Genomic DNA, 25,940 nt, shown 5'->3' with positions numbered 1-25,940 from the left:
TTAATAGCTTTGACAATTTCTTTGCTTCATTTAGATGACATTTGAGCAGAATGTTGATATCCTTCTTTTTTGAAAAAGTATTCTATATCCTATAGTTAATATATTCATTCAATATTGAAAAAATTGTTTTGACTCTGTGTGCTTGGTATAATACTAGATGATAAGGATACAAAGACAAGTAATTCATGGGTTCGGAACATAGTAGGAACTTAATATATATTTGTTGAATAAGTTCAATTTTTGCATTTTTAAATGAGATGATTCAATTTAATCCTTTGCCCCGTTCATGCTTACAGTGGGATCACACTTTGGTGACTTCATGTGACTTACATAAATTGATGGTGGTCTTTGAGGTATTGACTTTTACCAAGATAAAGAGAAAAAAGTGTAGGGCTTCAGGAATTTGAATGAAAACATAATGAGCATGTTTGTTAGGTGACATACTTAGTTTTTATCCATGTAAAACAGTCTGGATTCCACAATTAGCTATATTTTTGAAACCTTGATTCTTATTTGTCATTTTGGCCTGTAATTCTATTGATTCTATTAATGTTGACTGTGTTTAGTTAATAAACAGCTCTTTAGAAGAATCAGATGACATCCTTACTCTTTCTTTTTCTCTAAGAAACTTTCTTGGTGAATAGTAAGAACTATCAAACTGAAATGAACAATGTATCCAAATATGAGGAAGAAATAATGGGCCCATACTCTTTGTCACATTCTAGTGTTAATAACACTGAGTGATAATTTGGCTAGTTCTTGTAGAACTATCAGACCACATCCTGCCATTGAAACTCATTTAAAAAATGGCTTTGCTCTCGTTGAAGGGGAATCAGATTTTCAAAGTCTTGTGTTATTTTGTACCAAGAACAATAATTTTTAAAGTCAAATTTGTTTTTAATCCAAAACTGGTTTTCACATTTTTCCCTTAAGAATGACAAAGAGATATTTGGTTTTGAGCACAACCCAATCTGTTCAATATTCAACAAAGATTTTGGACATATGACAAACATGACAGTGAACCTAAATTGAGAAAAACCCAAAGAAAAAATAATATTGAGAGCATTGATTGGCCTGAGTATTTTTTGAGAGTTTTTGTTTGTTTGTTTGTTTGTTTTTTGCAAAGTCCATTTTGCTATGTGATGCAAGAGTTTTTAATCATTGCATAGAGGTAATCTGTGGAAAGAAGAAGCCTTTTTGGCTGTGGTACCTTGTTGGTCAGAAGCACTATCAACTTAGTTATTCATCATAGAAAAGTCCCCAGCATTGAAATCTATCCATTAATACAAAATGGTCTCCTGCTCCATTTCTAGATTGTTTAATTTATACACGCGTGCATGCATGCTCAGTCATTTTAGTCATGTCTGACTCTTTGTGACCCTATGGACTGCATCTCACCAGGCTCCTCTGTCCATGGGATTCTCCAGGCAAGAATACTGGAGTGGGTTGCCATGCCCTCTTCCAGGGGATCTTCCTGACCCAGGGATCAAACCCAAGTCTCTCATGTCTCCTGCATAGGCAGGCAGATTCTATACTACTAGTGCCACCAGGAAAGCCTTAATTTATACATATGACTTACTAACTATTCTTTTAAGATGTTTAATTTTTGTACCTTAATATTAAATTATAGAACCACCTTCTTTTAAAGCCCTGGAAACCTTTTTTGTAATGGTTTGGGGGAGAGGAGATATAGCCAAGACGGCCCTATTGGAGGATCAAGAAGTTTTGATAACTGAGTCTTAATCATCGAATTTTAGTGTTAGGACGTTGAACAGCATCGAGTTCAACATTGCCTCTTCGTTCCTGACAAGTGCTCATTTGTGGGCTGCTTGAATGCTTCTCAGATAGGAAATTTCACATCTCCAAGGCATTCCTGATAGAAACACAAATCTACCTTTCCATGGCCTCTGTCCTTGGGGTCTGCCTTTGCCTTTTGAAGCTACACAGAACAAGTGTAGTCTTTCTTTTCTATGACAGATTTCACATGTGTGAAGGTAGTTTACTCACTACAACTTCTTGAGGTCTCTCATCATTTTTTATGTGATATATTTTCTGGACTCCTACTGGTCATCCTTCTCTGAGTCAGTTCCAAATTTCAGTTTCAACTTAGAATATAGTGACCAGACTGGGACATAGTATTTTCCAGGTGATTTACTTACTTGGGTCTGGCACTCATTCATGTGGGTCTTTTTCTTCTGCTCAGTTTGAGGCAGAATGGAGGAAGAAGATGTGACTGCTGAAGTCTCCTTAACTTCCCTGCTGAACCACTTTCTTAGGCCCACTCCCCTCTGCCCCTGCTTGGAAAAACAATCTCTTTCTGGGAGACTTTCACTGGTAGGCTCTGAGGCCCTCCTAGATAAATAACACAATCCAATTCCCTTCTTAGTTCCCTGAATCTCTCTGACTCTGGAGCTTATGACATAGAAATCCTAGAGTCTAGATCAGACTTTTCCTTTTAGTGAACTCTGATTATGTGTGTGTGTGTGTGTGTGTGTGCGCACTCACTCTCAGTCTTGTCTGACTCTTTGAGACCCCATGGACGGTAGCCCACTAGGCTCCTCTGTCCATGGAATTTTCCAGGTAAGAATACTGGAGTGGGTTGCCATTTCCTCCTTCAGGGAATCTTCCTGACCCAGGGATCAAACGTGAGTCTCTTGTATCTCCTGCATTAGCAAGCAGATTCTTTAGCAACTGTGCCACTTGGGAAGCCCAAATTCTAATTCTAATTGGGGGGATCAAATTTTAAATTTTTTTGTGATATTTTCTGCCTTTTCATGACTGCCAAAAGGCACATACTTGTCTGACATACTCTTTTTTTCCATCTAGAATAAATGCCTTTTTTACAGTGTTGTTTAGCATTTTCCATGCACTGCAATCATGAGAGGAATTGACATCATGAATTAATATTTATTGAGAACCCACAGGGTGCCTGCTGCTGTTCTTGTCTCTTTGTAACAGCTCCATCCATTGAGAACCGCTTTGCAGGCTCACAGCCTCTCCCTCAGTTAATTTGGGAGCAGCTGCAATCCTCACAAAGTGAAAACCAAATACCCTCTGGGGCTTCTGAGGAACCCAATTCATTTTTTATCCCTGTAAATTAACTAGCTTCTCGCTGTTGGTGTCTCAATGATTATGACTCTCTTAATAATTAATACAGTATCATCCTTCATGAAGAGTATGTGTATAATAGATTTATTAGGTTGTTTTTGCCCAGGAACAAGAGAACAGCGTATGGTTATTTGAATTTCCCTTCCCATCCACTTAATTTCTTATTTGCTTTGGTAGTTTAAATATTTAAGCCAGGTTGCTTTTTATTAGATTCATTGAGATATTTTGTAAGTCTGCAGAAGAAAGAAATATTTTTCTTTTCATTTTTATAATTAAAAAATGGTAAATAAAAATAAAAGTACTCAAAACTATTCTGATATAGAGTCTTCACTGAAATATGCTTTGCTTTTCACCATTCATGAGTGGAGGAATTATTATATGTCATAGCACATCTGTGTACCATTCAAAAAAGAGCAAAGTTTTTTTTTTAATAGTTAGTCCTTGATATATGAGTCTACTTGTGTTTCACTTAGATTGTAATAGTTTATATTCCTAGGATGTTGAAGTTTGAGCCTGGAGAGACTTAGCATTTGACTGGATAGACCCATTAGTTATGATGTTTGTCCAAGCTAAATTTGAGGTCTCTGAATCCACAGGGTTGGCATGAAATCTTGTAGGAACAGTTTTCTCATGAAAACTTTGGCACTTCTACTTCTAATCATTATCAGTAATAGCTAGTAGGAAATTAGGAACTATGGGTTTCTAATTTGATTTATTTATATAAAAGAGTACTATTTTGGTGTTTTTGAAGGAGATCAAGTTTGATGAAAAAGGAGGATAAAATAAACTAAAAATGAAAGGAAATCCATACATGTTTCTTTTGCTAAGTATGTTTGGAAAATGTGAGGAAAGCCCAAAGAGGGTGATTCTTATTCCTTAAAGTCAGATGCCACGCTCTTGTATCTGAGTCCTAGAGTATATCTAGTAAACTGGGTATACTCAGTGCTTGACATTTTTAGGGCATTTTTAATGCTTGTATTTCTAGTTTCTGCTGTTGGTTTTGCCTCGTTCAATTAAAGATTAATTTTAGTATAGGATAAGAAGAGCCTGCTAAAATAGCACCCCTACCTACCTTTGCTAATTAGAGGATTTAGAGTTGAATACAAAAGTGGCCAGGGAAAAATCAATTTCCTTGACTATGAAGTTTAAATTAGATCCAATATCTTAGAAATGAATGTCTTACAATAAACACCCTCCAGGGGTGATTTCTGCTGTTCCTGAACAGTATTGTACAATTTTACAGGAAGGAAGGGGAAATAGAAGGCAGTATATTGTACAGAGCAGATCACCCTGGCTGTGCTTTTTAATGGGGTTAAGCAATATTATGAATAGAGGAGCTTTCTTTCCCCATACATTTTAAGAAATGTAATCCTGAATTATTAGCATTTGACATCTTAGGTACTGTTAACACACATAATATGGGCTTCCCTGGTTGCTCAAGGGTAAAGAAGCTGCCTGCTAATGCAGGAGACGCAAGTTCAGTCCCTGAGTCAGAAAGATCCCCTGGAGGAGGAAGTGGCAACCCACTCCAGTATTCTTGCCTGGGAAATCCCATGGACAGAGGAGTCTGGTGGGCTATAGTCCATGGTGTTGCAAAAGAGATCAGACATGATTCAGAGACTGAAAAATGATACATATAGTATAATATTGCCACACTTGACAAGAATGCCATTGCCAAAGGGTTCTTACAAATTTATATATTTATATAAATTTGTGAAACTAATGATTAAACTAAAATAGCTAAATTATCTATTTATTTATATTATTTTCCCATTGCTGCTATATCAAATTACCACAATAAATGAAACAGATTTATTGTCTTGAGATCAGGTGGTCAGAAATCTGAAATGTGTCTCAGTGGCTAAAATCAAGGTGTTGGCAGGACTGTTCTTTCTGAAGGCTTTGGGGGAAGACTGTTTCCCTGCCTTTTCCAGCTTCTAGAGGCTGCCCACGTTCCTTGGCTCTTGGCCCCTTTCCTCCGTCTTCAAAGCCAGCAGTGATCAGTCTAGTCTCTCATGCTGCATCACTCTCTGACATAGATTCTCCTGCCCCCCTCTTTCACTTAATGGGAATTCTTGTGATTACTCTGGACCCACTGGAATAATCCTAGATAGTTTCCCCAATCGCAAGGTCATCTGATTAGTACCCTTAATTTCTACCTGCAACTCGAATTCTCCCTGGCCATGTTACATTACATATTCACAGAGTCAAGGAATTAGGCATCTTTAGAGGGGCATTATTCTACCTTCTACATTATCTGACCTAAATTTTGGCATAATTATCCTGGGTGATACCTTGGCAATGTCCTGAAGCAGGTGAGTGGAGAGACAGGAAGATGGGATGCAGGAACCATATGAGATAACATAGTGGTTTAGATAAGGGTGGGAATAGCAATGGAGGTGATGAGAAGAGACAGGATCTTTGAAGGTAATTGGCTGACCTGTTAGATGTAGGATGTGAAAGGAAGAGAAGAGTTGTTTGGATGGTCCAAAGTTTTTGGCCTAAGCAATAGGAAAAAAAACCGTCATTAATGAAGATGGAGAAAACTACTGAAAGAGCAGTTTTAGGGCTTTGATGCTCAGTGTTTGGAAGGCTGAGAATGCCTCCTCTCCTAAGTAAAGAAGCAACATTTCTCTGGTACTTAGTAGTGATTTCACTTGGTCAGGTCTTTCCCCTAGAAGGGCCAGAGGTGCGGGCCTTACGGAATTTCTACCAAGAAATGGCAGATTGGATTCATTTGCTAGCCTCTGCTTCCCTCCTCCTGTTTATGGGGGTGGGGGCTGAGGTGAGGAGAAACACTGACTTTTTAATAGCCATTACCGTCTTTTGGAGCAATTTCTAGGATATCGGAGTTCAAAAACTTGGACTTGCTAAGTAAGGATTGGGAGGGTGATAAAGAAGAGAGAACTCCTTTTTTGCCTTTGCATTGACCTCTGGTCTTCAGTGATTCACAACCTACTGGACCAGAGCAGTTATAACATCTTGCTATTAAACCTGCTTCACGTATGGCAAAAACCACTAAAATATTGTAAAGTAATTAGCCTCCAACTAAAAAAAATAAATTAAAAAAATAAAAAAATAAAAATTACACCTGCTTCACAGTGACGATCACTTGCCAGACCATCCCAAATTGCCTGTGTCAAAACTTAACTCGCACAAACTAAAGAAATGAGTGTTTCTTCCAATATTGAGCCCCAGGAAACATCCTTTTTTCTTCAGGGATTCCAGATACTTCCAACCAAAATGAGCTCTGCATGGAAGTTTCATATTATTACTGGGCTTTTATTTCTTGTTTCTTGGAATTCAAGATTCCTTTCAAAGACCTCCTGACAGTAAATTATTTAGTTATCCCAGTGGTTTCTGCAGCCAGAGAGACTTTGTGGAACTTGGAATAACCCGAGTTAATGTACATTAGGAGAGTTTATGGTGTTGCAGGTGTTATGCTAAGCACTTTCATGGCTTATCCTATTTAATTCTTATAACAAACTGATGAAGTCGTAGGGATTACTTTGGCTACATTTTGTGGTTGGAGTAATTAAAGCTAAGAAAGGATAAGTATTTACAACTAGGAAATAATGATGCTGGAGTTCCAAGCCAGACAATCTGATTATGAAAACTGTGTTTCTAAGTTCTGTACTATATGTTCCCCAAATTGATCCCTGCCATCTATTTGTGCTTGTATTATTGTATGCGATTGGTATTAAATTGCCCCTAAAGTCTCATAGCTGGCTCTCTGCTCCTCTGTGTGGACTTATGCAGAAAGCTAGACCAGTCCTCCAAGAGGGAAAGGAACTCCTGGTCAAAAGGATCATCTTTGATCCTGCTGCTAGTGAGTCCTCAAGGCTCCTGCTACCCAGTCACAGTCAAGAAGTGAGCATGACTCTGCCTTCATTGAAGGCAAAAGGAGAAAAGGGCGGCAGAGGATGAGATAGCATGAACTTCAGCAAACTCGGGGAGAAAGTGGAGGACAGCGAAGCCTGGTGTGCTGCAGTCCATGGGGTCGCGAAGAGTCGGACACAACTGAGCGACTGAACAACTACAACATGTCCTGCACACCCACGTTGCCAAATAATTCCCTTCTCCACTTTAGTTTCTGTTGAATACCTGCTTGCTGTAGTCCTACTGCTCTTTCAAAAGACCCTCTGTCCTAAGAACTGTGCCACCACTAAGCCCCATCACTTATCTCTCTTCATCTAGCAGCATCAGAAAGCTGACTGCTCACCCTGAGATAATGTGACCACGGCTGAATCAATCCTGATTTTGTTTAGGAGCAGGCTCTCTCAAGTGTGACTTGACTGTGAGCTTCATGAAGACATGGATTGTATCTGTTTTGTTCACTGATATCCTTGGCACCAAGCAAAGTATTAGGTTCAGTTGGTCCTTCATTTTCATGGAAGCAGAAGTTGTGAATACAGAGAGCTGAATGTGCTAAGTAAATTTCTGTTGAATGATCAAACTGTGTACTACCATGAATACATACCTTACTGGGAAACTCAGCTGTTTGTGCTCCAGTAATGCTTGTAGGCCATTGTCAGTGCCACTAGTCACTGAAGAGGCCCTGACAATCAACTCTATGGCCCCATGCTCCCCTGCTGAATCAGAAATGGCCATTCTGCACCCACTCCACAGGAAAGACTTGTTTAATGCACATCCCGCAAAGCCCAGCCCTTGTCCTAACCAGAGGCGGGTACTTAGTAAATTTAAAGGCTGTAAGCTAATGGTAATCTAATCTGCTTGCTAATGGTAACTACAGTTAAGAAGTAGTGGAGAGAGAGATGCTCCATATACAGGAAATTTTAAGCACTAGCCTAGAGTGAAAAAATACTTTATTTGGCCATTTTAGTGAAGCCATCAGCTTTCTGTCTTCCATGACTTTTTGTTTCTCTGAGGCTTCAGTCCATTCATTAGCCTGAAACTGTAACCCCTTCCCTGCTAAGTTTCTTGGAGTTTTCAGGTTACCTTATGGAATTGCTCTTGCTCTGTACTCATCATTGATGTTATTTAGTCACTCAGTCATGTCCAGCTCTTTGTTACCCCTTGGATTATAGCCCATCAGGTCCTCTGTCCGTGGGATTTTCCAGGCAAGAATACTGGAGTGGATTGCCATTTCTTTCTCCAGTGCGCTTAGACAATACTACCTCCCAAATAATAAAAAGAATTCTATGTCTCTGTGCAGATTTTTATAACATGTCTTGAAATTTCATCCTTATCCAGCTCTCCTTTCTGTGACATACAGGAAGAGAGTACAGTACTTCAAGGATATATTTTCTTTGATTCCCTTCCTTTATCTAAACACACACACACATGCACACACACACAACACACACAACTGCTTGATGCAGTTAGATTATTTCTGGCCAGATAAGAAAGTGATGCAAAAGCAACTTAAAAAAAAATAATCTCCCTGCAGTATGACACCTCCTTTAATTTGTTGATGAAGCTGTTACTAGAAACTGTTAGCAAATAACAGAATTCTTCATTCACTTCAAACAGAGACACACACACGTGTATATATATGTCATATATATATGACATACATATATCCAGTGCTTAAAGATTCCTGTTTCTTTTTTCTCTTCCCAGGCAAGAAAGCTCATCAGTGACTTTGCCATTATCTTATCCATTCTCATCTTTTGTGTAATAGATGCTCTAGTAGGTGTGGACACTCCGAAACTAATTGTGCCAAGTGAGTTCAAGGTAGGTGAATTTCTGTCTTTTGGTCATTCCCTGATTTTCTTTCCTTTCCTTTATTCTATTTTGTCTTATCTCTGAGTTAGTTTTGTATAGTTACCCATTTGTTTGTTATAAATGGTCTCTTACTATACACTTCGTCTACTTTTTCACTGAAATTAAATGCCTGACTAGAACTAAATGCAAGGTTCACATTATACTGATTTTAATTGAAAATACATACATTATAAAATGTGTTTTATCTATTTAGAGTATTTAAAATATCCAAAACATTTTCAAACAACTTGTAACCTTGATGCATATGATAATTCTAGGATGTAATGTAACTATTATCATCCTGATTTTGTGAAGTTGAGATTGAAGCTTATAAAAATTAAATAAACTATCCAAGGTTACGTTACTAATTCAGTGCTGTTTTCCTGCTACCAGACAACTTGCTATGACACACATTTCTATATAATGTGCATTTTAATTATTACAAAGAAGATATGCGAATTATTCATTTTATAAACCTGTTGGTATGTGAAGACCTAATGGGTTAAATTTACATTTCAGTCATTCTTGAATATCCCTGTCTAAATTTTCCATTTTAAGTCTTTCACTTATTTTCTAGAACACCACTAATCTTTCTCTTCATCACTGATAACCAGATATTTGCTAAGAAAAATTAAACTAACAGCAGTTTTAGCTTCATGACTACCTAATGAGAAATGAATATCAGTGTTATAGCAAACAAAATGTTTGGGTTTTTTGTTTTTGCATTTTCTCTGCCATTAGCAAAGATAAGTTCTCATTTATTCAGTTATTTAAGTCAGCATTTATTGAATGTTTGCTTTAAGTCAAGCCCTGTACTGGAGATTTGAAATACATTGAAGAGCAAGACAGAGTTCCTTTCTTTCTAAGCTCACAGCCTGGTAAATGTAGTAAAATGTGTATAGATTGAGTGATGGAGTTATGAGCAAAGCGAAACAGAAATATCTTAGGAGAAGTGAGGATTTCTCAATAGTAAATGTGGAGAAAATAATTCATAGATAGGATTCTATTTTAGTTTATTTGTGTGTTTAAAATTTGGAAAAGAATAGGAAAATATGAAAATAAGATATATTTAATATAACATTAAATATTTGTAGCTTTTAATGTGTTAATTATGAAACCATTTCAATTTGTCAGCAGTAGACACAACTTCAGTGCAATTGCTAAAACTTAATGGACAAAATTCAAGGTGATTTTGTAGTTTCTTGCCTGCCTCATTACTGAACATTGCATTTGGGTTTTTCTTATGGCCGGTCCCTTAAATCACTTTCTTCCCTCCTGAGTCTTATCTTAGATCATCCTGAACATGCAAAATGACATTTACTTCTTTTCCATCACACTATATTCTTAGTTTTCTTTCATTTAAAACATTGCCTTAAAAATAACCCCCTTACGAAGTTTTTGGTGAATAATCTTTGTCTAACCTATCAGTCAACCTGTTTCTGTTTTTTCACATGTTGATTCTCCAAGTAGAAAACTGTCTTCCCCACTTATTTTTCATCATGGAGTATGTATTAATATTGTTTCAAATAATGTCTTCTCTCTTCATCAAGCCAACGAGTCCAAACCGAGGTTGGTTTGTTGCACCATTTGGCGGAAACCCCTGGTGGGTGTACCTTGCAGCTGCCATACCTGCTTTGTTGGTCACCATCCTGATTTTCATGGACCAGCAAATCACAGCTGTGATTGTAAACAGGAAAGAACACAAACTCAAGGTAAATGTTTGTAACAACAGCCATCATTGCCTTCTACTTTCTTTGTAAGTACTACTTCAGTTCAGTTCAGTTCAGTTGCTCAGTCATGTCCGACTCTTTGTGACCCCATGAACCGCAGCATGCCAGGCCTCCCTGTCCATCACCAACTCCCGGAGCCCACCCAAACTCATGTCCATTGAGTTGGTGATGCCATCCAACCATCTCATCCTCTGTCATCCCCTTTTCCTCCTGCCTTCAATCTTTCCCAGCATCAGGGTCGTTTCAAATAAGTCAGCTCTTCACATCAGGTGGCCAAAGTATTGGAGTTTCAGCTTCAGCGTTAGTCCTTACAATGAACATTCAGGACTGATTTCCTTTAGGATGAACTGGTTGGATCTCCTTGCAGTCCAAGGGACTCTCAAGAGTCTTCTCCAACACCACAGTTCAAAAGCATTAATTCTTCGGTGCTTAGCTTTCTTTATAGTCCAACTCTCACATTCATACATGACTACTGGAAAAACCATAGCCTTGACTAGACAAACCTTTGTTGACAAAGTAATGTCTCTGCTTTTTAATATGCTGTCTACGTTGGTCATAACTTTCCTTCTAAGGAGTAAGCGTCTTTTAATTTCCAATTACTTCAAAAGCAAGATAGTTTAATTGGCATGTTATTTAAGACGACAGAGTCATAGATCACCCTGTGTGGACACATCTCCTCAGTGTACTACTTTTGAAAGACCTTATTTAATCCTGGAAAAGATAGTTTCAAATCATGTTTTCTTCACCACTGGAGAGGGTAACATTAACTGTTTAGCACTAAGCCGTGTTATCCTTCTGATTTTAACTTGGTAACTGTCCTTAATGAAGGCAAAGACAAATGCTTTCTCTAAAAAACTATTGAAATAAAAGTGTGGGTTTTCTTCAGCCTTTGCCAGAGTCAATTGGTCAAAATAGTCACAGTGTTATCCTCCATTCAAGGAGGTGCGAATGGACTCTGCTGTTTGATGGAGGGATGGTAATGTTACGTTGCAGGACAATATGTGGCAACAAAGATATTGTTGATTGCTTAGACACTTGATGGATATAGTGTTCATACTTTATGTCCATTGATATATTTTTGAGGGGGTGGTGGTAAGACTAATTCATGGAAGGCCAGGATCACTTCACACTGCATTTTAGGCTTAAAGTTTTCCAAACTGCAAAGGTTATGGGAATTCCAGCCCAAAACTCAGTTGTAGTTTTATGGTTAGGAATATCTTTAGAGATTTCTTGTAATGGCATTATATCTAGTGGCAAGGCAAAAAGAAGTATGTATCTTCACTGTCTCTCTCTCTGAGGGGCGTGTTGTTTTTTTTTTTTCCTAGTTGACCAGATGGCTATACTGTGTTTAGAGTATCCTAGTTTTATTTCAGGGGGATATCTCCCATCTATACCCTCCCCAGCATGTGTCCCTAGGATTGGTGTCCAGCCGGTAGGATTCAGATGGTCATTCCAACTCATGCCTGAGCCCCCCGAGGACTGGCCCAGTGTTACAGGGCAGGCTCAGGCTCTTGGGTTTACTGATGTGATAGATTTATTCTTTCTTGTTGCCATTATTTTTTCTTTCCAGTTATTTCTCTTACTTTCTGACAGATAGACCATGATTTCTATGAGACATTTTCTGTATTTTGCTGGGCATTTTTAGATGTTCTATACTGGGAGGCGTTTCGATCTTTTGTTTAGTTTGAAAGGCTGGAAATAGATGTTGACTAATATATTTTATTCCTAAAATATTTGGAAACATCTTCATTCTTTTGAGATCTAGTTGGTCAGATTTGGTATGTGTCCTTGAAGGCAAACACCTATTCTTTCTGCCTGTTAAGTTTCCATACTAATAAAATGCAGACTTTTGAATTTAGCAAATTTAGGATAGATAAAATATCGAAATTTTATTCTTCTATTCCCTGTAGAAAACATTGGAAAATCAACGCATATTAGGACTTACCTCTTAAAATAGGAGCTGAATATATTTTAAAAATGTTTTCATCACCATTGGAATTGCTTATTTGAAATCTTTCCTTTGAATGACAATAGTTATAGAACAAGTGCCAGTGTTTTGACACAAATCTAAAGATACCAGTGGAGCCATGATCATGAATTGAAGGCTTCTCACTCTGGATATTGTTTTGTTCAGATTTTGTTTGGAAAGAGGCTGGGGAACGTGAAAATTGAAAATTCTGTCTAAAACGATAAAGAGCCCTGACTGCTATGAAATTGATTCAAAAGAGAAACCTGAAACAGTGAGAGAGATGGAGGCATTGTGTGTGAAAAGCAGCGTGTTCGGGGGCGGTGTTTGCTTTGGCTCTGAGTCCAGTGGCCCTGGCTGGCTGACTGCTCTCTTTGGAATGGGACCCACCTTTCCATTGTACAGATCAGCTCTGTACTGATGAGGAACACCAAGGCACTTGGCTTTTCGTGGCCATCATTTTGCTTAGTTATGTTCCACATTCCTGCAGAGCACTCTAAAGCAAACGAGGTTCAGCAAGGTCATAACTTCTTCAAGGTTTTTCCCTGAGTCATTGGCAGAAACGAAAGAGAGTTTGAGCTTCAGACCTCAGAGCAAGGGATACTCCTCAGAAGGAAAGTGATTTTAAGTGTAAAGATAGGATGTGGAAGGGAAAATTATTTGGAATCAGTATCCAGAAATAGATATTAGATCACTGTAGCAATAAACTTTCTCTGATATACTCTATGATAAAACCTTTAATTTGAGTGTGTTTTCTTGGATAACTACAAAAGATGCCCTGTTTTAACTTTTTCCTTTCTATTCCTTGTCTCATACCTTAGATTCAGTCCTTTAATCTCAGGTCTAGACTATTCTAATGGTTTAACCATGAGTTAATGACCAATCTCCTTTGTGTCATTTGGAACCCTGGAACTTTTTTTAAAAACTTTGTTCTTATATGTCAGTCCTATAGTTCTAAACATTTATGCACTTTATTTCCTCTAAACCTTTCCCCCTTGAAGAATGTCCATTTGCCCTAGCTTGGGATTTAAGTGATATGATCTCACCCGAAATTTAAAATGATTCTACATACTATGCAATGTACTGGTCAGATGAATTATTGGCATCAAATCTGCCAGTTTCTTCTGCTGGTTATTCAAACTTTCCTCTCTACTCCTCAGTGATTACCACCTATCAAAATCATCTCCATCCTTGTAAAAACTTGTCAGTGAAATCTTCACTCATAATGTAATTTCTATTACATTATGTAATCATATATACAATATATAATTTCTATTACACCTGTTTTTGCTATTATATTTGTACTACTCTATGCATTGGTCTTCCCTGGTTTCTCAGCAGTAAAGAATCTGCGTGCAATGCAGAAGACGCAAGTTTGATCCCTTGGTTGGGAAGATTCCCTGGAAGAGGAAATGGCAACCCATTCCAGTATTCTTGCCTGGGAAATCCAATGGACAGAGGAGGCTGGCAGGCCACAGTCCACGGGGTCATAAAGAGTCAGACATGACTGAGAAACTGAACACACACATACACGCTCTACATTGGTCACATATCTTGTGCAGTAGTTTTTAAGTATAATTTCCTTTTCTTCTTTTCTGAGCCAAAACATTTTCAAGGCAAGGACCATGTTTTAGTCCTTTTTCCAGCTCTCATGTGACCCATCACACTGATTTCCATAAGGTAGATACACTAAACACATACTGAAGAATTTTGTTATCTGGGGCCGCACGGTCCTCAGAGTTGTTGTACTCACTGTGTACGGTGGGTAATAACCGAGAACCTTCCAACCCATCTCTGGTTCTCATAGGGAATGTGAGAACTTTAATATTAGTCAAAGCTCTGTTTTGATGTCATCACTGCAGGAAGATTTTGTGGGTTCACACTAGACACACTTAAACACTCTGTACTCTTGGATGTCTTTTTCAGACCTCTTTGAATCTCAGTTTAGAATGCATTATAATTTATGTACAAATCTGTGTCCCTTCCCTTGGTGGGAAAAACTGTGTCATGGTTCTCAGTGTCCCCATAAACCACCTTGCTCTCTGAATCCAGGGGGGCTTTTAGCATGAATGTTTATTCTGCATCTGTTCATGTGTGTGTACTCCCCCTGACCCCTTTGTTATCATGTCTCTACCAAATACACTGTTGGGCTTGTCATTTTCTCTCAGTGATTTTTTATTTCTGTGGATTTACTCCTGAATGACTGGTGTTCTATATTGGCAAAGTATGAATAGTATCAAAAGGAAGTGAAAGTTTCAATGCCTATTCTTGTACTTAAAATATTCTCCAGTTTAAGAAAGCAGCACATCCTTTGGATTCATATCCATGAAGATAAAGACTTTTATAAACTTTAGAAGACAGACTTAACCTTTTGTGAGCTTACTGAGTCCTGGCTATGTATAGAACACTTGTGTTAGATATTAAAGATTAAAAATTGTTCTCAGTCATAGTCTCTACCCTGAAGGAGTTTTATGGATTTCCCCTCTTCACTACTCATATCCACCACTAGGTTGGAAGTGACCTTGTACTTGTATCTTGCACAAACAATAAGTTCTTTTCTTCCACCTCTGACTTCAACTAATAATCTATACACCTTTCAAGGGGAGGTATTCTGTCTTATTGTTTTTATCTAACACAAGATCTAGCATAGGTGTCCAATGAATGTTTATTTAAAAAATAGTTTTTTAAGCAAAGATATGAGCAGATGCAAAGACCCTGGGGAAAGAAAGAGCTTGGTGTGTTGGGAAACAAGTAATAAACTAGTGTGCCTGGAGTCTCTGGGAATTAGTGATTCAAGATAAGGTCAGTGGGAGTGGGGGGCAGATCACCACTGAACAAACACTCTCAACTTCAGCCTTATTGTCTTTCTGAACAATTCTTTGTTGGTCGTGACCATCTTGTGTATCGTAGGCTATTTAGCAGCATCTCTGGCCTCTATTCACTAGATGCCAGTCACACTCTTTCTCCCAAGTTGTTGTGACCAAAAATACATCTCCAGACATTACTACCTGTCTCCTGGTGGGCAAAATGGTTATGGTAAGAAACAGTGTTATAGAACACTGATATAAGAGACATTGATATAGGAGAATTCTAAATGAAACAAGAAGCCACTGAAGGGTTTAGGGCAGGGAAGTACCATGCAATGACTGAGATTTTAAAGAGATTACTCTATGAGGAGAGTGAACTGTCAGGGACAAGTAAAAAGCAGAGGTTTCTGTGGCTAGAGCTGCATTGAGGGCCAAGGGTTGCTGAGTGAATGTGGAGGAAGCCAGGAACCTGAAGAAGGCAGTGGCACTAGGGATGAGGGGTGAGGAGAAGATGTCACATGGCATTTTACAAAAATGCTTCCCATTGCTCTTATGGTTAAAACTTCCAAAGCCTTTAACAAAACATGAAAGTTCTTAACTTCTTTAGCCTGATTTTATACCTTTCCCATCTCCTCCTAAGCACCAACTCAACTTTCGCACAATGGCAGCCCATTTGCCTGTTGTTTTCCCCTTGATTCCCTATATCTTGTCTTCCAGCTGGTTATGGCTCATGTTTTAGGGCTAACTTAGATACCACCCACCTCCTGTGTAAACCATCCCTGACTTTAAGCTGAGTTGAATAAAGGTGCTCCCCCTCTCATGCCATCCCAAGCTCACCCTTACTATAGACCTTTAGCACTGTGGTATTGAGAGTGCCTGTTGATTTCTCCAACTCTTTTATTACTCTATAAACCATTTGAGGACAAGGACTGTGTGTTGACCATAATTATATTTCTAGGATCTAGCAGAGTGCCACTAAACGGATGAATTAACATGCATTCATTTATCCAACGAACATTTATCTAGTGTCCACTCCGTGGTGGGCTCTGTGTCATGTGCTGGAGTTTCAATAGTAGAGAAAAACTTTGCATATGGTCCCTGTCCTCATGAACCTTCTTGTCTCTGAGGGAGCGATGTGTCATTGCAATAATCAGTCACATTGTAGCATTGCAGATAAGTATGGTGCTGTGAAAGACAGGGGCGGGTGCTTGAAGAGTCTGTAAGACAGGGTTTGATCCAGTCGAGAGGTACTGGGAGTTCCAAGGTAGCAGCACTTACACTGAAATCTCACACGTCACCAGTAGGATTAGCTGAGTGAGCCTGGGTGGTAAGAAGAACACAGGAGGGCACAGGACTCATGTAGGAACAGGCTTTACAAGGGCCAGTAACCTGGTGAGAATGAATGACTTAAATAATTGAGTGTGGCTGCAGTGAGAGAAGGAGGGTTGGCTCTGGAGAGAGAACAATGTGGAAACAAACCAGGTAGGGCCTTCGGGTCAAGTTGATGATTTTCCCTTCCTATTAAGAGCATCAGGTACTCTCAGCCTAGTTGAGGGAAAAGAAGACTTTTTGAGGGGGGTGATGTCAAGAGGCAGGGTAATTATGTGTCTATAATTACTTTGTCCCAGAACTTTTATTTGTTCTGGTGGCTTTGCAGTTACCTTTGTATTCTACTTTCTACAGTCCTCATTCCACCCTCTTTGGTATTATGTGGCCCCTTTTTGCTAGTCTCCAGGATGTCTAGTTCAGATTTGTTTTACTTGAAATGGTTTAAGAAACCATGGAGGGACTTCCCTGGTGGTTCAGTGGTTGAGAATCCACCTGTTGAGACATGGGTGTGATCCCTGGTCCGGGAAGATCCCACATGCCGAGGGGCAGCTAAGCCCATGTGCCACAGCCACTGAGCCCACACTCTAGAGTCTCGGCTCCACAACATGAGAAGCCACTGCAATGAGAAGCCCATGCCCCTGCAACTCGAGAGTTAGCCCCTGCATGTCACAACTCGAGAAAGCCCATGCAAAGCAATGAAGACCCAGCACAGCCAAAAATAAATAATTTTCTTTCTTTAAAAAAAAGGTTAAAAAGCTGGCTTGATTTTAAAAAAAAAAAAAAAGAGAGAAAGCATGGGGGTAGCTCACCTCCATGACTTTTTCTGCAACCACTATTCTTTTGACCCATTGATCCGGTCAGTGTGCACATCCTTAGGTTATTACAGTTTCCATGGTGACAAGATGTGGGGATCCTGCCTATCAATTACCATGTTGGTACTTCTAATATAGTCTTGAGTGATTTAGTCTAAATAAAACTTGTAGCTATGTGATATTTCCAGATGTTGTCCACCTTCCCCTTACCCCCACAAAAGGTTCACATTTCTGCCAATCAGCAAGTAAATTTTAATTTTTTTGTATTGCTAATTAAGAATTTATATTTGCCACTCAAAAGAATGTACACATTCTACTTGTTATTCACTTTTTAATAAACTTCAGTTGAACATTGACTATACATCATGTGCTCTGCTTAGGTATTCAGGATTCAGTCCAGTTCCTCATGTTACTTATAGTCAAATATCAAAGACAAATAAACACACCTATAATTTCAAAACAGCATGATGAATGCCGTGATAGAGGAAAGCATAAATTAACAGGGAAACATAAAGAAAGAGACCCAACCTAACCAAACTCACCTACCTCATCTTGGGTAAGAAAGGAAAAGCAATTAGGAAAAAAAAATTCCTGAAGGCTGATTTAAGTCTTAAGAATGAGTAGGACTGCACCAAGGGAAGAATATAGGCTTTTCTAGGGAGGGATGTTATGTGGGCAAAGATGCCAAAGGCGTCAGTAAGGCATATTTGAAGAATTGGTTGAAAGTGGCTGTGACATAAGATCCAAGTAGGATAGAGGTCAAAGAAGAGGCTGCTAATGTGAACAGAAGCCAGATTGTGAATGGCCAACACACCCACAGGCAGAAGTCAGCAAATCCTCTATGTTCCACCTCAATATAAAGCCAGAATGCACCAAATTTTTACTCTGTTCACTGGTGCCACCCTGATAACCATGACAGTCGCCTGCATGGGTCACGGCAGCAGCCTCTTCGTGGTTACTGTTCTCTTCCGTCTGCTCCTAACATGGCAGCCGTGGCATTTCGAATGTAAGCAAGTCATGTCATTCTTTGCTTTAAAGCCCTACAGTGGCTTCCCGCAGTATTCAGCATACAAATCCAACTTTAGTTCTCCTTAGTGCTTTCCACTGTTTTAGATACTGTGTAGATTACTTGTTTATGTTGTTTACCGGTGTCTCCTTCGGTAGAATGGAAACTCCACTAGTGCAGGAATTTTTATCTGGTTTATTTGCAAATATGTCACTAACACCTAAGCCTGTGTCTGTTCGTAAGTTGGCAGTCAGAGTTTTTTGACAGAGTGAATGACTGAGACCCCCAGATATAGCATATATTCACCTCATTAGTTACTACCTTGCCCTCCTCTCCCCGACCTTAAATTATTCCCAGTTCAAACCCTTATGCTTTTTACTGCAATGAACTGGTTTTATGAATATATATTAACCTATTTGTCTCTCACAGAGGCTTTCATTCTTAGCTAAACCTGGACAAAGTAAAAATATGCTTTTCTTTCTTGTGTCAGTTACCCTTCTCTGTGATGAGCTCTCTGAGAACATGATTAGACCCATGTGTGCAAGCCGGGGGTAAAATCTTGGCATTTCGGTGAGAAGGGAGTAGTGTTCTGAATAATGTAACAGGATCTGAACGATAGCAGTCACCGGGTTCCTAGTGTAAAGCCCACTCTCATTTTTTACAGTCAGCCTCTCCGTTCCCTCAGGTTGGTCACACACTGGCTTTTGGCACTGCTGCTCCCATGCTGTGAAAATGGACTGCTCTGTTTTCTCAGGCTCCATAGGGGGGTTAGGCATTTGATTTCTTCACAAACAGAGCAGAGAAATATAATCATAGAATAACATCGTGGACACATTTAACAATATTTATTTAGTGAGTAAAAGAGCTGGACCTTTTGTTACATCGTCTGCTCTGCCAGTCAGTAAATGTTATTGTGACTCTGGCAATGTTTGAAATCAGCCTATTCTTATTAAGGGGGTATAATTACCTTAAATGTACTGTTTCGTAGGTTGTTAAACCATTATTTTCATGTACTATGAACGGTGAGAGATGGTCTTTTATGTACTTTTTTGTTTTTATTTTTTAGTTGAAGTATAGTTGATTTACAATGTTGTGTTAGCTTCAGGTGTTCAGCAGTGACTCAGTTTTTCATATTATATTTTTAGATATATATATATATACATATATATAAATCGTTTTCTTTTTAAGATTCATTGTAGGTTGTGCTATACAGTCAGCTGTTGTTGGTTATCTACTTTATATATATTACTGTGTTTATGTTAATCCCAAACTCCTAATTCCCAACCCTCATTTTTCCTTTGGTAACCATAAATTTGTCTTCTATGTCTGTGAGTCTATTTTTGTCATGTAAATAAGTTGCTATATCATTCTTTTAGATTCCACATAAAGTGCCAAGGTTGCTTTCAGATCTCTAGTCTACATGTGCTGAGTACTCTGAGTGAACAGCATACTGCTAAATAGTCAAGCAGAGAATGCATTGTGTCTGTTTTTAAGGAGCTTATTGTGCTTATGTTAAAAACAACCAGTATCACTATTGCTACTATCATCATTTATTGAGCTCCTACTCTATAACTAAGCATCACTACCATTTATGCTCCCACAAGAAACTTTGCCTCAGTTACTTTATTAGAGAATCTCAGTAACTTTTCAAGGTAGTTGTATATTTCTGTTGTTCCAATTATGTGATTGGATGCAGAGAGGATAATTAACAACAAACAAACAAGCTGCGACTTAAGCTCAAGGAGGTATATCATGTGACAGCTTTGCATTTAATTATTGAAGGATAGCATGAGGAAGATGAAGCCTCATTCAAGGAGCTCACCTTCTGGTAGATACATGTTCGAAGCAGAGTACATTGGTTTCTTTTGATAATCTTAACTCCCATCTGTAAATAGGACTCCATAGAAGTATGTGTGCTTTCTCCACATGGCTTTGTTACCTCTTGCTGCAGAAAGGAGCTGGATATCACCTGGATCTCTTTTGGGTGGCCATCCTCATGGTGGTGTGCTCCTTCATGGCCCTTCCGTGGTATGTGGCTGCTACTGTCATCTCCATTGCTCACATCGACAGTTTGAAGATGGAGACAGAGACTTCTGCACCTGGAGAACAGCCCAAGTTCCTAGGAGTGAGGTATGTTAAGTCAGAAAAAAATGGCTCTACAAACCATGCCACTCACACATCTATGTGTATGTAGTCAGAAGGAGATGGGCCAATGTGGAGGAGAAAGGACTGGTGACGAATGATTTATTCTTGGACTTGCTATTCTAGAAAGGACTAAGTTTTCATTCAAAAGAGAGTCTTCAACAATTTCTTGAGTTCACTTCTCAAGTTACATACATTTCCTTTGATTAGCAAAAGGCTAAATGGTGCAGAGTAAAAACTCAAACAGGACATTCAGGTTCTTCCACATGCAGGTAATTTTGGAGTTGTGGTATGTGCTATATCACAATCATAACTAAAGGCTAAAGCCTTTCATTTTTCAGCTCTGTTGAGACTTTCTAAAACTCTTGAGTCTGCTTTTGATTTTCAAGATTCTATGAAAGGAAAGGAATTCTTATTTTCCACTTAATTTTCTGTCTCATAAGCACTGAGAAACCTTGACCTCCAGCTGTTCAACTGGGTAGCCATGAAGGGCTTTTATGAGACCTTTATACTCTAATGTGTATTTTTCATAACAGACTCTGCTCCTAAGTGCTCAGGCAACTAGCTCACATGACCGGGCCGTCAGTTCACACGCCACAACAGTGGGTGATTCTTTCTTGGGAGCTGGGGGAAGGGGTTGTTGTATGGGAATCATATTTGTTAAAAACTACTTTTCTTGTTGTTGATTTGGAAATGAGACTGATGGGATTTATTGCATTTGGGAAATTCCCTGAGCTGTTTGTTAATTAGAATGTGGGGCAATGTAATAACTGTCTCCTGTAAAGGAAGGTGTAATTATATAACAGTACAACTTGTTTAAAAAATAAGGGTTTCATATAGGCCAGTAACTGATTGACCAAGAGCAAGCGATTTTTTAACCCTGATTCTAAAAGGACAGAGGATTTAGCAGCAGAATTACTTTTTTCCCTGGATAAATTCAGATCACATACTGCAATAGTTTTAAGAGAATTTTATAGTTCTGTTGAGCCTATAAGCTGTCCTTGAGGTGTTAATTGCATATGATATCCACACCTTTGTGAAATATTGATTCAGTCAATGTAGTCTTTTTTTTTTGAAGGTGAAAAGACAAGAGCATGTTTATGAAAACAAGAGGTAGATTGGTAATCTTTTGATTTGGTTTCAGGGAACAAAGAGTCACTGGAACCCTTGTGTTTATTCTGACTGGTCTGTCAGTCTTTATGGCTCCCATCTTAAAGGTAAATATATGAAATACTCGCCTTGTCCTCCTTCTCAGAATACTGCCAGATAATGGGATATGTGAAGAATAGAATTCTCCAGGAAATATCAATGAGTTTCTTATCACATGCATAACACACTGAATGAAGCAGGGATCAGGTAGAATGAAGACTTTAAAACCCTTTATCTTGATCTCCTTCTCACTCCTTCATTCCTTCTATTATTATTATTGCAGTAATTTGGTTGAACCATATTAAATTACCACTATTCAAATTTTTCGACCTATGGCTAGGGCAGTTTCATACCTGAACTCCACGCCCAACATTTTTCACTCTCCTAGTCTCTCTACATCCTTTCTTCCCATAACTTCCCATTTACTTGTTTTTAAATCATACCCTCCCTTCCCACATTAGACTCCTGGAAAACATGAATGACTCAGGATGATCATTTTGTATTTATTCTCTTATTCTTAATGATTGCTGACTGTTTCTATTTTCTTCAAATCACAAGGCCTAATATCTATAAAGAGAGACTGAAATTACTGATTTATAACTGGAAAACTTTAGAAATGAACTTTTGAGGAATAAAAATGATAGATTATTTAGAAAGTTAGGGTCAATATGCAGGTTTGATTAATGGGGTGAATGTCTCTTTAACAGATGAATATGAATTGTATATGAAAGTCTATTTAGAAGTAGCGATGGTACTAAAAAGTGTAATATATATATATATATATATATATATATATATATATGTCATGAAGCTTCCCGTTTTCTTTTGTGACACAAATATTTTATTCTATTCTTTTTTTATTATAGAAACAATACTTGCCAATGATTGATAATTTGTATCTTATGCTTAGCATTACAGTACAAAGCATGAATATCACCTATGGACCTAATAATAGCTGTCAATAACCACTGTTAGCAGTATCCTTCCAAATTTTTCTCTGAAAATTTTTGTTTGCTTTTAAACAATTTTAATTTTTAAAAAGGATTTTTAAATGCTATTTAATTATACAAGTAATGAAACAGTACATTCTTGTAAAGAAGTCAAACAATTCAGAAGTACAGGGGAAGGCAAAACTTCATTTCTTTCAAGTTCACACATTTATATGACAATTGCCAATTAGATGAATTTGTGGAAAGTAGAAATATAATCTCAACTTACAGCTAGGACTGACTTTACCTTCAGAATAATTAGATTAATGTATATAATATGCACAAACCAGTTTGTAAACAGTTAAAAAAGGCTTAAGTATTCATCTTTTGCCCTTGATTTCCACAATATCAGTAAACTCGTGTAATTAATTTTTGACTAGAATCATGAAGGAATATGTATCTCATGTAACATGTGGGGAAGTAAAAGTAACTGCAAGGAATTTGTTTCTGGTTACATACAGAGGACCTTAAAAAAGGACAGATCTTATGTTCTGTGGGGACAGAGGGAAATCTGTTGTCACTTTGCCAATGCAGAGCAAGTTGTGGGGTAGATTTGAGTTGTTGTGAGTTTCATAACATCAAATTCTCTGCTAAAGTGCTGTGTGTCTTCTGTCACCCCATAGACCCCAGCTCATCAGCTGGTGGAAAGTCTAATGACAGTTTTTTCCCACATGGCCAGTGGAACTTCATGTGGACAGGGCAGTTCTTAGAGAGATCATTGTGGCTTCAAGTTGTGGAAGGCTCTATGCAAGTTCCTCAAGTTGTGGAAGGCTCTACTAGGAAGGAATTTGCCCCTGGAACCCCTGAAGGTGGACTCACATGACACAACTGCAGAGTTTCTTTTATAGGATCTCTTAGTACGTAGCCACTAGTAAAGATAAGTCAAAATCTTCCCATCATTTCCTATGTACTCATCACCACCCACTCTTTTTTCTTTTATTTTTATATTATTTCTTTTCATGAATGCAGTATAAAATCCTAACTCAAAAAAGTCAGATGTGTTTAAATTTTTTTGTTTGTTATAGCAGATTGGCTTTAACTTGGAGAATCTGTCGACTGAGTAATCACGCCTGATTCCAAAGGGACACAGAGAACACTGTATAAACTTATTTTTAGGAAGAAATGCAAGGTCTCTTCCTAACTCTTTTCTCACCCAAATATGGCTGCAGAGAAGTTAAAGCTGAAAGAACTTTATGTCTTCATTTTATGCTGATTCTTTTTGCCCCTGATTTGTAAAACATGTTACTATCTACAGGAACAGATTACAGTGCAGAGAAAGGAGTGTTATAGATATAAGGGATCACTGAGCATAAGCTTGCTTTTCCTTTGACCTTCCTTAAGTAATCATGTACTGGCTCCCCCTCATTCAGGTACTAGTATCCATAATTGTGGCTATTTCCATGTGGCAACTTTGGGTCAACACAAAGGAGTCAATATGAGAATCAGTGAAAAGTGAAGAAGGGATTTCAACAATCATTTGTGCTGGGCAAAGTTTTGCCCAAAATGTGGGAAATGAAATTGTTTTGTTAATGTAGTTTCCAACATATTGTAGGAAATGTAGATTTAAAAACAAGGGTTCAATAGTCTAGCATTGACTATTGCAATTGATTACTTCAGTTAGTGAGGCTATTCCTTACTTCAGGAACCACATCTGAAAAGGTCAGCCAGTTTCAGATCAGGTGCCCTTCTTAGCAATGAAGTTTGCTAAGTTATGTGCATTTCACTACAGGAACCTTGTTAGCTCATTTGAAAAGTCAACACAGGAAGAAACAGATGTTGAGAGCAGTTTAACTGAAACCTAAGTTATGACTGAGAAAAGTCAAGATTAACAATTAACCTCAGAATTCACTTAGAAAGTGGTATTAGCACCTAACTTGGAGGAGGGAATGTGACAATGTGTCTATATAACTGTGTTTTTTAACAAAACACATGACAACTTTAAGGAATGGTTTTACTTCAAAGAGCTGCCTTTAAAAGGCAGATCAAATGAATGAAACAGAAAGAAACATGTGATTTTTTAAAATTTCCTCCCAATTCCCTCCCACCCTTTCCTCCCAACTCCCAAGATCCCTCACAGGTTTGGTGGCCTCCGATGATACTAGTTATAATATTTTCTGCCATGCATTAGGTAGTTTGGGTAGTCGTTCCCCATGCCTGTGTAGGCGAACTTACTGTGAACATTGATTACTTTGATTACTTCTGTTTTGATCTCTTTGCCAAACTCTGTCTTTTTACAGGGAAAAATGCAATGCAGGGAATCATAGTGTGCTGGCTTTAAGTTCAGGAGGATACCCCTTGACCTTGTCCAGCAACCAGTGGTACATGCTTCACATCTCACCACTGGTTCAGTACAGAACTGCTGAGAAGCAGGAATAACTGACTTCCCAGGCTGGCTAGACAGTTTAGATCTATGTTTCTGCAGCGGAAATACTGACTATTAAGCTAGTGTTCTGTATGGGGAGACTCAGGGAGACCAAAGAGCAGGAAGAAGATGAAAGGCAGTTTCTGCAGCTTACTTTTCCCATTCTTCTGGAGAGCCTAAAGCAATAAAGATCAAGAAAAGTTCACTGCTATTTCTGTTGCCTTTGCTTGAATTAGTTTATCTTTAACATGAGGAGTGACCAGAATTTATCCTTCAGATTTGTTTGGTGATCTAGAATGTGGAGAAGAGCATTTAATTTGTATTTGACAAACATTTGTTGAGCTCCTGCTGTATGCTGTACACTCTGCTCAGTAACAGGGAAACAAGGAGAAGTGATAATGAAGATGATGATGATGATAAAGATGATTGTATTCATAGCTCCCATTTATTGAACTTGGCCTTGTACTAACGACTCTGCACAGATATTTTATATTTAGTTCTCCAATAACACCTACCAAAAGTATACTTACTTAGGATTTTTTTAATCTTAAAAAAGTTTTAATTGGATTTCTTTACCAACCATATAATACACAGTTACTATATTGTTAACATCTCAAATTTACTTTTTTTAATTTTGTATTGGGGAATATCCATTTAACAAACAATGTTGTGATAGATTCAGGCAAACAGCAAAGGGATTCAGCCAAATATAGACATGCATCCATTCTCTCCCAAACTCCCCTCCCATCCCGGCTGCCACATAACATTGAGCAGAGTTCCATGTGCTATACAGTAGGTCCGTGTTGGTTATCC

The 25,940-nt window shown here is 38.3% G+C and overlaps 1 protein-coding gene across 4 annotated transcripts in view; it reads left to right on the top strand.

The window, feature by feature from the left end:
- Positions 1–25,940, top strand: part of SLC4A4 (solute carrier family 4 member 4) — a 367,906-nt gene that overhangs the window by 325,334 nt on the left and 16,632 nt on the right. For all 4 annotated transcript variants that reach the window (XM_081587203.1, XM_081587212.1, XM_081587193.1 and 1 more), the window contains 4 exons: positions 8,692–8,805; positions 10,386–10,547; positions 20,437–20,615; positions 21,772–21,844. In XM_081587203.1, coding sequence (XP_081443329.1) covers positions 8,692–8,805; positions 10,386–10,547; positions 20,437–20,615; positions 21,772–21,844 — 528 coding nt within the window. The remainder of the gene's footprint in view (positions 1–8,691; positions 8,806–10,385; positions 10,548–20,436; positions 20,616–21,771; positions 21,845–25,940) is intronic.

The sequence above is a fragment of the Giraffa tippelskirchi genome, chromosome 1 (assembly GCF_054371585.1).
Source record: "Giraffa tippelskirchi isolate mGirTip1 chromosome 1, T2T-mGirTip1v1.2.pri, whole genome shotgun sequence".
NCBI lineage: Eukaryota > Metazoa > Chordata > Mammalia > Artiodactyla > Giraffidae > Giraffa > Giraffa tippelskirchi.
Note: the sequence above shows the minus strand (reverse complement) of the source record. Positions and strands in the feature narration are given on the sequence as shown.